Genomic DNA, 13597 nt, shown 5'->3' on the forward strand with positions numbered 1-13597 from the left:
TAAGAGTTTGTGTGACTTTTAAAAAATTCTTCAATGCAGTTGAGGTAAATGATTAAGTTCAGCAAATCGCCACCATGCACTTAAGCAGGGAGGAGTTTGGCTGGCTGGCCGGGAGAAGAAGGCAATGCTTTTTGGCTTTGGGGAGGAGGGGAGATGTAAAGCTGCTGAAAGAGCTGCCAGCGTGGTAAATGACTTACCATGTAGGAATGAAGGGTTTAAAAAGGTCAGCTGGGCCTGGCCACTCCCTCTTCACTCAGAACGCAACTCTTTATTTAAGTGTATAATGGATGTTCAGTGCAGGTACTCCATAAATTAAGGCACAAAAGAACAAAAAAAATGCCTTGGAAAAGGAATTAAGGAGAGGTGCTTGGTAACTGAGCAAACTGGGGGCAGCTGGGGACTCTTATGATTGGTACAGCAGGGAGCCAACACCCCCCCCCCCATCATTATAGTCCACCTTAACCCCTCCTATGAGGGGGTGTGGTCGGTAACATCCTGGCAAGGGATTTGCTGGAGGGTCCTGGATGAAAAGGCGAGGGGGGGTGAAGCTGATGAAAGCCACCCTCTTCCCCCCCCCCCCCGGAATTGGCTGGAATTAGTAAGGTTCCAGCAGGGAATCTGCTGGAGAGACATACATTTTGCACTTGTACTGCACGCATTTTATCCACCAGGTTAGTCCCAGACATCTGTCTAATAATAAAGTTGCAGCCTGATTAAACCCATATCTAATGTCTCCTGTCATTCTTTTGGCATAGCCAGACAATGATATGTCTTAAAAAGAATGTGGAATGGAAAGGGACTATTATGGGAACCAGCTGGCTTGTTGCAAAGCACTGTTCAAATTCCACCTTTTGATGTTATTTCATTTTTTCTGTGTATTGAATGTAATTCTTGATTTAAAATGTGATCTATTGACCCCAGAAATTATGATTCTATCTATCTATCAGCTTGCCCCTCCAACTATGTCCTGAAAAAAATCACTGTATATTAGCGTATTTTTTATTATTTTTTATTAATTAACTTCTACTAGAATATCGGTAACTGAGTAGAAGAGACCAGCAAGCTATAATCATTATTTGACTTTATCACCTTAAGTGTGTGTGTTTGCTTAATTTGTGAAAATACTTAACAAAATTCAGAGGAGAAACACTTTCCCATCAGAAATATATGTTTCCTGAAACCTGTAATATCTATGCTTGCTATAATATCATAGCTTTATTATTCTTTATAAAGATTTATAAAACTTGACATTTTTTGCAAGCTGTATTGGTTGTGAATAAGAAGACAGAAGAAATGCTTTTACAATTAAACAATGTTTATTTTTTTAAAAGCACAAATGTGTCTCGGTTGCCTTCAGTTTGATTGGGTAAAGACACACCATGTATTTTGAGGTATATTAAACAAAAATAAAATAACCTGTCTTACTGTGGTTTGCCTACTGGGTTTCTATGGGCCTGATTTTCATTCTAACAACTTTGAGAGAATAGTCTGAGGCTCTAAATGGTATCCAGACCACTCCATTTTCAATCTCATAAGGAACATTGTTCCTTGGGTCATACTGGCCTCCTCGGTAGTAAATGCCATTGAGATTAGCAGCTTGACAGTTGTTGTACCACCAGCCCCCTCCATACACTTCAGCACAGTTCTCCTCCCATTGGTCGCTGTCCCTGTCAAAGGTGCTGAACTTCATGTTATCATGAGCTGTGTATTCACTACCTTCCTCCACTGAGCCTACGATGAGTGCATCCCCAGCTGTCCCCTCATAAGCAGAGACACTGAGGACATAGCTTTCTGACTCAGAACCTACATGTATATTATATTCTGCATAAGCATCATTGCCAGCCCAGTCCTCTAATTCGACTCGAAGGACAGTGTCCTTCTGGGTCAGTAAGTGGATGTTTTCATTGCCCAGCCAGAACTCTCCTTTCCCTTTGTCATCCACGCTGCCGAAACCTTTCTTGTAGTCTTGCCAGGTCCGGTTAAAATTCACTGATCCATCCAATCTCTGTTGGATCAAAAGCCATCCTCCCAAAGTGGTGTCTTGGTCGCAATAAACTGAAAAAACGTTATCGGATCCTGCTGGCTTGATTCTGAAAATGCCACTTTTGGCACCAGAAGTGTGTTTCTGGCGGACATCATCACAGTCTAAAAAAAAAAGTTGATCTGGTTGACAGAAGTTATCAGTAAAACTTTACATAGGCTCACGGGAATCCAAACAGTAATAATGTTGAGGGGAACTTGCTAACCATATTTTGGTCACCATTGGGAAATGTGCCATGCAACATTAAAAAACAGAGTTTACATGCAATTTAAATTGCAGATAACATTCTCTGTGCAATTCATTTAGCATCCAATTATTGATATAAAATTTTGTCTCTACCTATCCTAAATGGCAACAAACAGACACATTGCTTGCATTGTATAATCAAATTTAAATGGATTGCAGTGTAACCAGTGCGTCAGTTTGATTGTGGACTGAATCTGGCTCTGCTAACTCAGGATCTATTTTCAGTCATGTGGATGGATACCTGTCCCAGTGTAGCTTGTTCCAAGCTTCTCTCCTCCTGTTCTCAAGCTGCGTGCCCGAAAGTCTGGGGTATCCTCTCCACTCTCATCGTGTTGCAACCCACCTAACTCCTCAGTCACTGCTCGGCTCTTTAGTGATTTGGTTTCAAAAGTGGAGCCACCCTTGTTGAAACTAGTAGAGCTGCTACTGCTGCTGGTCATTATTGTCTTGGAATGAGCCGAACTGCCACTGCTGGAAGGGAATCTAGATGTGTCAAAGACATCCTCTTCCCCCTCCCTTAGATCTGTGAAACTCTCCGACCCTCCAGTACTCACAGTGTGACTAGCAGTTCCACCACTGCTAAAACTTCCAGTTCCACGGTCAGTACCACTAGTGCTTGTGTAGGTAGTATGGAATTTGCTACCAGTAGACCCAAACCCTGGGGTTAAAAATTTTCCAAAGTCTGGGATTAAGCCATCAAATTCAGACAAGTCTCCTCTCTCACCCTGAGAGGTCAGTCTGACATGCAAGGTGCCCCCTTGCCCTGCTACTTCTTCCTTCCCTAAACCTTGAAAATGGGAGCAGTCAGAACCATCAGGTGAAGTCATTGTTTCAACAATTTCTTCTCTAGGGCCTCCAGGACCAGTGATAATTTTTTTGGTGATAGTTTTGGTACATGTATGGTGGATTACAGAGGAGCTAGGTCTTTCTCCCAAACCAACAGATTCCTTTCCATAACCAGGAATCACTATTTTGCCATCTCGTAGTCCTCCACCTACACCTGATCCCACTGAAACATGTGAGGTCTCTACTGAGGAGCCTTTTGCCTCTGCTTCTGCCCGTTCTAGGGTCATCACAACCTGTTTAATATCATCAAGAATGTTTAGCTCTTGGGTTTCTGGCAGACGTAGAGTTTTATAATGCCCAGGAACAGTAGAGTCCTTCAGTGGCCTCATTTTCAGCACCTTCAAGGAACTAGTTTCAAGTTCAGACTGCAGATTGATTGAACTGGCCTGTGTGAGCTGCTTCTGGATGTTTTCATAGCTCTCTGTGTCCACCTGGTAACTGAAACTTTTAGCACAGGATCCTTTGCAGGAACGTATCTTAATATCAATGTCCACCTTGACAAGAGATAGAGAGAAATACATTTATTTAAATGGTGATCCCTGACTCTTTCAAACAACTATCTCTTTTTACCAGAGTGAGAACTCTGGTGGTTACACTAGAGCCCACTGCCTCTCATTCAACTGTCTGTGCTCCAGCCTACAATTGAACTTGGGCTGCTTCAAATCTCAGTCTTTCAATCTGAAGCACCAAAGATCCACTGATGGTTATAGCATGTATAATTGGCAATACTGGAACCCTAGAATCATCCCTGCAAGGGCCCAATTTTTGCCATTCTTATTCACACTGTATAGTGTGGTCCCACTGATTTCTGTAGGAGTCTCCTGGAGTAAGGTACAGTACTACTCAGAGCAAGGCAGAGTGGCAGAACTGGGCCCTTAGTAGAGAAGGGGAACTTACAGTACCTGTCAAAAAATCACATGCCTATACTTAGGGCCCTACCCAATTTATGGCCATGAAAAACACATCTCAGACCGTGAAATCTGATCTTCTGTGTGCTTTTAACCTATACTATACAGATTTCATGGGGAATCCAGCGTTTCTCAGATTGGGGGTTCTGACCCAAAAGGGTTTTGCAGAGGGGGTTGCAGTATTGCCACCCTTATTTCTGCACTGCCTTCAGAGCTGGGCAGCTGGAGAGCAGCGGCTGTTGGCCAGGCACTCAGCTCTGAAGGCAATGCTGCACCAGTAGCAGTGCAGAAGTAAGTGTGGCAATACCAAACCATGCCACCCTTACTTCTGTGCTGCTGCCTTCAGAGATGGGTGGCTGGAGAGTGGCAGTTACTAACTGAGGGCCCAGCACTGCAGGCAGCAGCACAGAAGTAAAGGTGACAATACCATATCGTGCCATCCTTACTTCTATGCTGCTGCTGGCAGCAGCTCTGCCTTCGGAGCTGGGATCCCGGCCAGCAGCTGCCACTCTCTAGCTACCCAGCTCTGAAGGCAGAGCCGCTGCCAGCAGCAGCACAGAAGTAATGGTAGCAGTACCACAACCCCCCCTACAATAACCTTGTGACCGCCCCTGTTTTTTGTAGCCATGCTTTAGAAATAACAGAAGTTACATCACAGTCACCTACCTCCAAGCGCTTCATCTCTACAACCTGATCTTGGATATTGTTTTGCAGTGCTTTAATCCTGTTTACTTGGACAAGAACTTTCTGCTTTAATGTCACAAGTCTCCTTCTCAGATCTTCTGAAACTTGTCCATATTTAGTGTCACTATCTGGAACAGAAAAATGTCCTTGTCAGCTGAATGGGAGATTTCTCCCCCAAGAACAGCAGGTACAAAACAAATAAATAAAAAAAATCAGAAATACATTTACAAGGATCCAAATTAACATGGAAAAAGATCCATTTAGGATTTTAAGTATATATGTTTACCATAATATTGGATAGGTAGAAATCAGCACAATATTTTATTTTAGTTAAGAGTCTTGTTATTATGTTTGATCTGCCTTTTTGATAATAAGCAGTATTGTAGCATATCTATTTTAATTAAATATTAGTTCGTTGTGCAAAATAGTGCAGGAAAGGAACCTAGTGTGTTTTGGAAACATTAGCCCAGCTGTGCTGGAAAGAAAACAAGCACATTTTGATTCCTTTTGTAGGACAGAATTACCATTTTAAAAAAAGAAAATATTGCAATAAACGAATGGAATTTATGTGGTTGAAACAAACATGGACTATAATCATGAAGATTTTAGATATGTGAAATTAGATACAAAATGCAAATATATTCTTGCTTTTGCACAAATATTTTTCTTGCAAAAGTATAATTCTGAAAAGGAAATATCTTTTTATCAATAGAAAATATCTATTTTCAAAAATAATTAAGCATTCTCTTCTACAGGGATGCAGCAATAGTCTCAAAACTATGGTAAAAGAACAAGTGATTTTTTAAAAAAATCAGTGAGAACTTCTCTTTCAAAGGGATTACAGGATTCAGCCCCATGTAAATTGCTGTGTTTGAAGATCGATACTGTAGAAGATTATTGTTGTTCTAATTCTGCACCTGCCATAGCCAACAGCTGCTATCTCTCAGGCCTGCTTTTGAAATATTTCTTTCAGATATAGATATAGATTTAGGGCCTGATCCTGCATTTCTCGCACACCCAAAAATCTCATTAACTGCAGGAAAGGCATAAAGTACAGGTCCTTATGATGTATTACACCTCTACCCCATATAACGCGACTCAATATAACACGAATTCTGATATAACGTGGTAAAGCAGTGCTCCGGGGGTGGGGGTGGCTGCGCACTCTGGCGGATCAAAGCAAGTTCGATATAACGCAGTTTCACCTATAACGCAGTAAGATTTTTTGGCTCCCGAGGAGAGCGTTATATCGGGGTAGAGGTGTATTCCATTTCTATGTAGTTACACTAACATTAAACTGGTGAAATCCGGGGAAGAGTCAGGCCCAATATCTTTAAGCCATGGTGATCTTACAAGAAGGACAAAGCAAACCCGCTTTCAACTGGCTGCTGTTAGCCGAAGTTAACATAATGTTGATATATATTTTAGAACAGCACATGTTGATACTTACCGTGGCTATTGGCCAGATTTCCTTTCAGGAAGTTAATTGTTTCCACAGTTAACACGTTAGATTTTTTGTACTTGTTTTCATTATCTAACAACAGGTTCCTAATTCTTTGTATTCTGTGATGAAAATCTTTATCAGTTTCATCAATCAACCCTTGCATCCGGCAGCCTGAAGGACATTTGTGACCCTAAAATGAGAAAAATGAAAGATAAATAGCTTAATGATACACATTTCTTTAATATTATGACTATCACGTTTTGTACAAGCCTGGAAACCCACTAATGAGCTCAAGGCCAGATTCTGCCTCATTCCCTCATTTATCTTACATATTCCACTTACTCCACTATTAGTCCAATTATTTTCAGTAGAAGGGGGATTGTCTTGTGGTTAAGACTCTGGACTGGGACTCAAAAGACCTGCTTTCAGTCCCTAGCTTTGCTACAGATGTCCTCTGAGAGCTTGGCAAAATTAATGTGGGGCTGATTCTTTATCCTGTTACATCGGTTTTACAATGGTATAATTCCATCAAAATCACTGGAGTTAAACAAGTGTAAAATTGCTGTGTTGGAGCGAGTAATCAGGCCTTCCGTCTCAGTTCCCCATCTGCAATATGGGGACAATGACAACCCCCCCCCAGAGGTGCTGTGAGGATAAATTCATTATTCAGTCTGAGGAATAGCGGCAGAATCTGCCCCTCTATAATAGAAGTTTGTCTAAGAAAAGCAAAATGTTCCTACAAAACCAAGGAGATTTGGAAACAGCCAAAATACAAATGGCAAGTGCCCAGAGGAGGATTAAGATTGAGAGGACTCAGAGGAGCACAGATTACTATTTTCAAAGCAACAATCACTATACATAATGCTCATGCTCTTATTGGTGTTAATGGCAAAACTCCCATTGACGTCAGATGGTGTAGAACCTGACCCCTTATGACTGACTGCTTATAAAAACACACATCCAGTCAATCAAACAGTGTGTATATTTTACTGAACATTTTGCCATCAGATTTTCTATAAAATAACTTGTTTTTGTTCTTCCTTTCCTGCCAATAAATATTCCTCCCCTCCACCACCCATTTAGTCTTTGGGTATCAATACTCTTCAAAATATCCCACTCTGAACTGTTCTTTCTCTTTAAGGCACTTTTCTGATTCTGTCTTTCTCTAAACTTACCTCAATTTCTTTTTTTCTTTCCTTTCTCCCTCTTTTTCACTGGCTCATTTTTAATTTCCCTGTGATCTTCTCACCCTCCTTGCTCTGTTCCTTTGTCTCCTTTTCTATCTCTCCATACAAAATGCTTAGAAGTGGGAGGCTCTGTGCCACTATTCACCTGGCACATGGCAAAGGGTAGCCCTGCAGCACTCACTGAGCTTGGATCTTGGTGCTCTGAAGATCCAATAATGAATGCACTATTGGTGATATAGTGGATTCTAGTGACGTGGTGATGGGACTGTAATTATGAACACAACTCTGATGCCCTTACAAGTACTTTGCTGATCCATGAAGCAGTTTTATCTGAAAATCAGGTAAAACAGCTATGATAACTGATGCATTACAGATATACCACGTCGGATCTAAGATATATTTAGTAAACGTTCATGGCACCAAGGAAGTGTAGTGCACCTAAGGTCCATTTGAGTAACAGTGATTAGCTGAGCTTTCTGCTTCCCTCCTTTTTTCTTACCCAGTCATCATCTGCACAGAAAGGCCAGCTCTTATCCTGTTTGCAGTCGGATTGGATTCCATGTTCCATCACCCTGGGGCCACGCACAGCTCCCCCCTCCTTCAAAAATGTGCTATCTTCATTTGTTGCCTGCCATAGAGACAAGGGAAAAAAGCAAAAATGAGCTTAGTTTCACAGACGGCAGTACAATGAAGTGATACAACTGAAGTCACTGAACATACTATGAAACAGTTAGCCTATGGCAGAAATAGGCATGTGGAAAAATATAATCAGTCAGTGTAAGTAATCTAGTCCATAAGTTACCTGCATGAAATTGTTTTGTTTTGTCCAAATAAGATTCTCCTTCTAATCTAGTAAAAGCAGATAACTATGGCATAGGATGATGCTTAAGATATTTTTAATAACAGAATGATTAAGCATGCATTTAATATTATATGTTTACATAAAAACAGCTGCTTTAAACTGAATTGATAGTCTTTTAGTTAAGCCCCTGAGTGTTTCTAAAATAAATCTCTGTTTTCAGTCTACACTGTAGGCTACAACTGGGCATAGAAATGCTATGTGGTGATTTCTCTTTATTATTTCTGGTAGTTTTAAATTACAAGGGGTCAAAATCAGATGTTAACTACAAGTTTATAACTCTTTATTGGAAGATATAGCTTTAAAAGCACAGGAAAATAATAATAATATGGTGTCTGAGAGAGGAAATAAACATACCAAGATTTCGTTTAATCCTGAAAGAGGAAAAAGTCCTTGTTCACCAATTCTAAATCAAAATGTCATAAGGATTTTTGACCATGCATACTAATCTTTGTTCAGGAAAGTGGTCACAGCAATATTTCTGTTTCTCTAACCGACGGTACAGATGTCTTTGGGAGGTATCAGGTGCCACTGGGTACCTTTGACCACATTACAAACTATCAAAGTAGAATAAAAATTAACTCAGAGATGAGGAAGATCTTAGCTTCCAGAAAAGTCATTGAAATCAACAGACTACTGCTGATTTACACCAGCTGAGGATCTGGCCCATATGTATCTTTAATCTAATGAGCAAAAAAAACCCCAAAAGCCTTAAAGTTCCTAAATATGTTCCATGGGCTTTTAAAAATTGACTTTACACATAAGTACATGATAGATTGTAATAGCTCCAAACTGACCCTTTCTGTTCGATCAGATCACCCCACACACTCTGACTTCTTAATTTCTTTCAAAAAGAATAATAAGGAAATGTGCATATAAGAATTTAACAGAGTATTATAGGCTGAATCTTAAACCAGCCAACAACAGGTTTAAATTAGCATAGCTGGGAGTTAAGGCTACCGCTCTTCTTACTGAAAAAAATAATTACACCTTAGCTCTCCTTCAGCCTGATAATGCTGCCACTGAAATCAATGGCAACGTTCTTATTCTGTGCCTACGAACTACAGCAAGATGAGATGAAATTCTGTCTCATGTACACCCAGAGAATCCCACTGAAGGCACCTGGGATCCAGGCGTGCAACTGAGAGTAGAATTTGGCTAATAACATCTAAAATCCCACGCAGCGCTTGGAGACCTCTGTACCTAGGTGCAGTGGAATAGGTTAAGGACTTACAGCCTCACCTCTGAATCTACTGATTATTGGCCATTTATCTTCTTCGTGTTGCCAGATACTTTCAGCAAAATTAATCTACAGTGCTTCTTGAGGAACCAGATTGACAATAAAATGTAGAGAGACTCAAGAGGGAAGGGCCAGTAATGAAGTGGTTAGGGTAGGCTTGAGTGCGTGTGTGTCTGTGTCTTTTTCAAGCTAACCAAAGAGTATTTGTTTTAGTTTGTTACGTGAATATTCATTCAATAAAATGCCCTTTTTTCAAAAGAGAAAGCCAAGATATCAAAAGAGTCAAATAAAGTGAAATCATACCCAGACTACGCTGAGGCACAGCCATGTGCACAAGATCCTCAGCAGTATCATCTTCGGTGGCAGGCTGAGGAGGAGTCTGACAGAAAGGATACCTTCCACTTGGTTTTTGCTTCATTTTAAACCTTCCTGAACTGCTTAGATTAATCATTATGTCCTCTTCTGTTTGAAGACTTGCATGCAGCACGCCCCCAGTTGGTTACCTGAGGCCTCTTGCACAAGCTCCTGAGTTTGTTTGCTCTAGATAAGTTTGTGCAATGCCAGCCTGGGGAAAGAGAGGGCGGGGGTAGAACCCACATTCCAGGAAAGAAATTGTCTACAGCTTCGTTTCTGGTAACTAAATTTTGGAATAACGTGTATGTAAAATAGCCAACAATACTTAACCACTGGAAGATATTCATGCTGCAAATCTGGTATTTAAATAGCATAATTAAGCAATCATAAAATCATAAATTTGTCCTTAATTGAATGATTACCTTCTGTGGACTTCAAGTCAATGGGGCTACTTACTGCAGTAAAGGAAGCAAGATCATAGTCTAATAAATGTTAATTCAAGATATATATGGTCATGGACATGAACTAATTACTGAGAGATGCTTTTATGGATATCCCATGCTCAGCTCTGCCATTTTCATAATTCTGGGTTGGTCTCATCCTGCGCTCTTTACTCAGACAAATTTCCCTCTGACGTCAAATAAGGACTGAAGAGCTGACCGTAGTTGTAAAACTGTGCTGTTTACACATTTATATAATTAAACTGTATTTGCTTAGTATGAAATACATATATCCCCGTGCTTTATTTTATCTGGCTACTAAAATATAATTTAAATTAAGAAAAGAAAAGAAAAAGTAGAATTTGGGTATGAAACTTTTCCCATTGTTTTCAACTTGCACTGCTATATACAAGATACATTATATGGCTGACCAAATCTTCCCTGAGCAAGTGTCCTGTGTCCCATGTTTTTCATTTGATTCCTTTGAAATAAACATTGATTTATAAACAGCAATTGTACAGCAGCTTGGTACCTCTGAATGGCTGGGAACAAATACAGAGGATAAAGCTGTCTCCTAATGATACCCACTTTTATGTAGACCATACACTTTAAGATCCAGACATTTCTAAAGGGAAGTATGAAAAACAGAAAATATAAGAACAGTCCTATATTATGAGATAGGGCTAGGTGCTGGAGGGTTATATCTCTCGTCATTCTTTCTGCTAGGGAAATAGGGATTGGTTCAGTCTTATTTAGTATCACTGATTTATTAGCAATGTAGTTATTCTTAGAATGAAGTGGGAGCTTTAGCATAGGAGAAATATTTTTAGAATTAGTACATCCCATTTAAAATAGCTGTAGTGTGTGATATGGTGACCATTGCAATCATATCAATATGTGTAATAATATCAAGGAAACCCATTTAACGAATAACCTGGTGGCACAAAAAGTTCTTTCAACATGTCTGTTTATTCAGTAGGTGTTGGTCTATGAAAGCTCTGTTGCATTATTAAATGTGCTTTGGCTGTCACACAAAAGAAAATATTTTAATTTAGAATTTATGCTTTTACTGGTTCACCTTTTTTATATTTTGTTTCTTAGGGCTTTGGAATCTTATCCTGGCAAAGTTATTAAGATCCAGTCCATGTGAAGGTTTCTACAGAATTAATAACGATGGTTCATCAGTTCATATGAAGTTATATATTGAGCAGAGACATGAGCATATTTTAACTGTAAGTCCAACACACTAGCAGAGTTTATAAACTCTGCTGGTGAAATACTGTGCTTGTGGTGTTTATAAACTTCATTGGCTGAACCTTTCCTACTGGATTAAAGAAGAACTGGGTCCAGACTGGATAACAGATTTGCATTTGTCCTTAAATAATAGGAGAGTTTCTCCTTCACTTATGTATATTCCATGTATCTCATCCACTCATCTTTGGCAATGACCTGTTTCTTTCAGTTAAGAGGCAGAACATTATCAGCTGCCATAATAACATAAGAGCAGAGCATATGCATGTGTCTTTGCTGGAATGGGACCTTATTCTGTGAACTCTTCTATATACGAATCATGTATTTCTATCTGTGGTTCTGGGTGCCACTGGAATATAAAACAAAGATGATGATAGCTATTTCAAACAAAACTTAGAATTTTTAAGGATATGGGGAAAGAAGTAAATATTATACTGCCTGTCAAATACTTGACAGCGTTTCTTTTTGGAACAAAAACTGTCACCAAAACATAACAAAATCTAGCATATGCAGATGTGGGACTATGCAGTGAATAAAACTTTCTCTTGTGTTTTCAAAACTGCACCACAATAGGCATTCACAAACATCCTCACCACGCTGATGCTGCACCATTGTATCTGTGTGCCATCCTGTAACACCATTTTAAAACTTACTGCTAACTGCGTGCAACAAATTTAATTCGTAATAACTTGATCCAGCAGTCCCCTTCTCACCCTCTCACTTCTTATGCTCCTGCTTCTCCTCATGTTCATTGTTCCCTGAGGGGTCAATTCAACTCCTAGTGAAATAAAGGAAGTTGAATGGAATCATTTGTCTCCTTCTTCCATTCTTAACTTCATGCACCATTTCTTGCTGCTCCTATGATTGTCAACAAAGGGCTAGATTCACACAAAGGGACTTTGGTGTTGTAATGCTTAACTCCTAGGCACCCTGTTACTGTTAGGCATCAAGGATGCCCATACAACACATGGGGAGTGCTGGGCATCTAACAAACAGATTCTCAGAAGCAAGCTGAGCAGGGAGTTGCCAAAGCTAGACAGGAATGAAATGCAGAGGGAAGGGACAGGGTTCAAGCCACCAACCCCAATGAGACTTAGGTGCCCTAACCACAGGTTTTCTGGAACACACACCCAGCCACAAAAATTACTGACCTGCTCGCTCTTGGCTGGGGCCTGATCCAGTAGAGATATGATCCAGCAGGTGTGGTCTGATCACACCCACTAAAGCAGGCCCCCAGGTGAGATAGTCAGAGGAACATCTAGTTTGAGAATCCCACCAAAGAGCGAGGAAACAGTTGAAAAAGGGGAACAGAAAGGAATAGCAGGAATCCAGTAAGAGCTGCCAGGGGAGAGCTGCATGAGACTGAGAGAGAATTGCTGAAAGCTGTTGGGAGAGTGCTGCAGATGAAAGCTATCAGGAAGAACTGACCAGAGAAATCCTGCAGAGTAAAAGGCCCTTAAGTAAAAGGGAAGAACTCAGAGAGGTAGGCTGAGCCCAGGAACAAGAGTGTTGATTCTGGAGGGAAGTTTGAATGAGCAGGGATAGGACTCACAGGCAAAGGAGAATGGGGAGTGGAACACTACAGGGTCCAGAAGATGCGAGTTGAGGGCTGTGGGAGAAGAGCAGCAAGAAGAATGGAGAATTGCCGGAGTTGTGGAGTCTCTGAAACAGTGGCATAGGAATTGGACAAGAGGGATTGTTGACTATTTGGTGGGCATCCTGGAGATGGTGACCCTGGAATGTGGGGCTGAAAGGCTGCTGCATTTTAACCTGCTTTACTTTGGGAGTTTGGAGAATTGTCTTACTTTGAGAACTTGTTGAAGGTTTACATTTTTCTAATAAATTATGCCTGGAAGCCGGGCTTGTTTTGGACTCCAAGAAGGACAACACTCCTTGTCTGTGTGAGTAAGGTGACCATCAAGCTGATCCATGGTGAAAAAATTGTGCAACTCAATCATCCCTAGGAGGAGGAGAGATGAAGGGGAAACTGAGGCAGGACTTGCCTATTTTGCAATGGTTGGCCGCAAGAGGGTGCCCTGGCAGGGGAGGTGAACCCTCCAATGTCTTCTCCCTTCCACTGTTGTCTTTCTGCTTTCT

The 13597-nt window shown here is 40.6% G+C and overlaps 1 protein-coding gene across 1 annotated transcript; it reads right to left on the minus strand.

Moving 5' to 3' along the window:
* Positions 1-1294: 1294 nt before the first annotated feature.
* Positions 1295-9867, minus strand: FGA (fibrinogen alpha chain). Its single transcript, XM_039539718.1, has 6 exons — positions 9759-9867; positions 7856-7984; positions 6176-6359; positions 4708-4853; positions 2529-3627; positions 1295-2145 (listed from the first exon to the last, which is right to left on the minus strand). The coding sequence occupies exons 1-6, from the start codon at positions 9807-9809 to the stop codon at positions 1436-1438; spliced, it is 2319 nt and encodes a 772-aa protein (XP_039395652.1). The 5' UTR covers positions 9810-9867; the 3' UTR covers positions 1295-1435.
* Between the last annotated feature and the right edge of the window lie 3730 nt (positions 9868-13597).

Source organism: Mauremys reevesii, linkage group 5 (genome assembly GCF_016161935.1).
Source record: "Mauremys reevesii isolate NIE-2019 linkage group 5, ASM1616193v1, whole genome shotgun sequence".
NCBI classification, from domain to species: domain Eukaryota; kingdom Metazoa; phylum Chordata; order Testudines; family Geoemydidae; genus Mauremys; species Mauremys reevesii.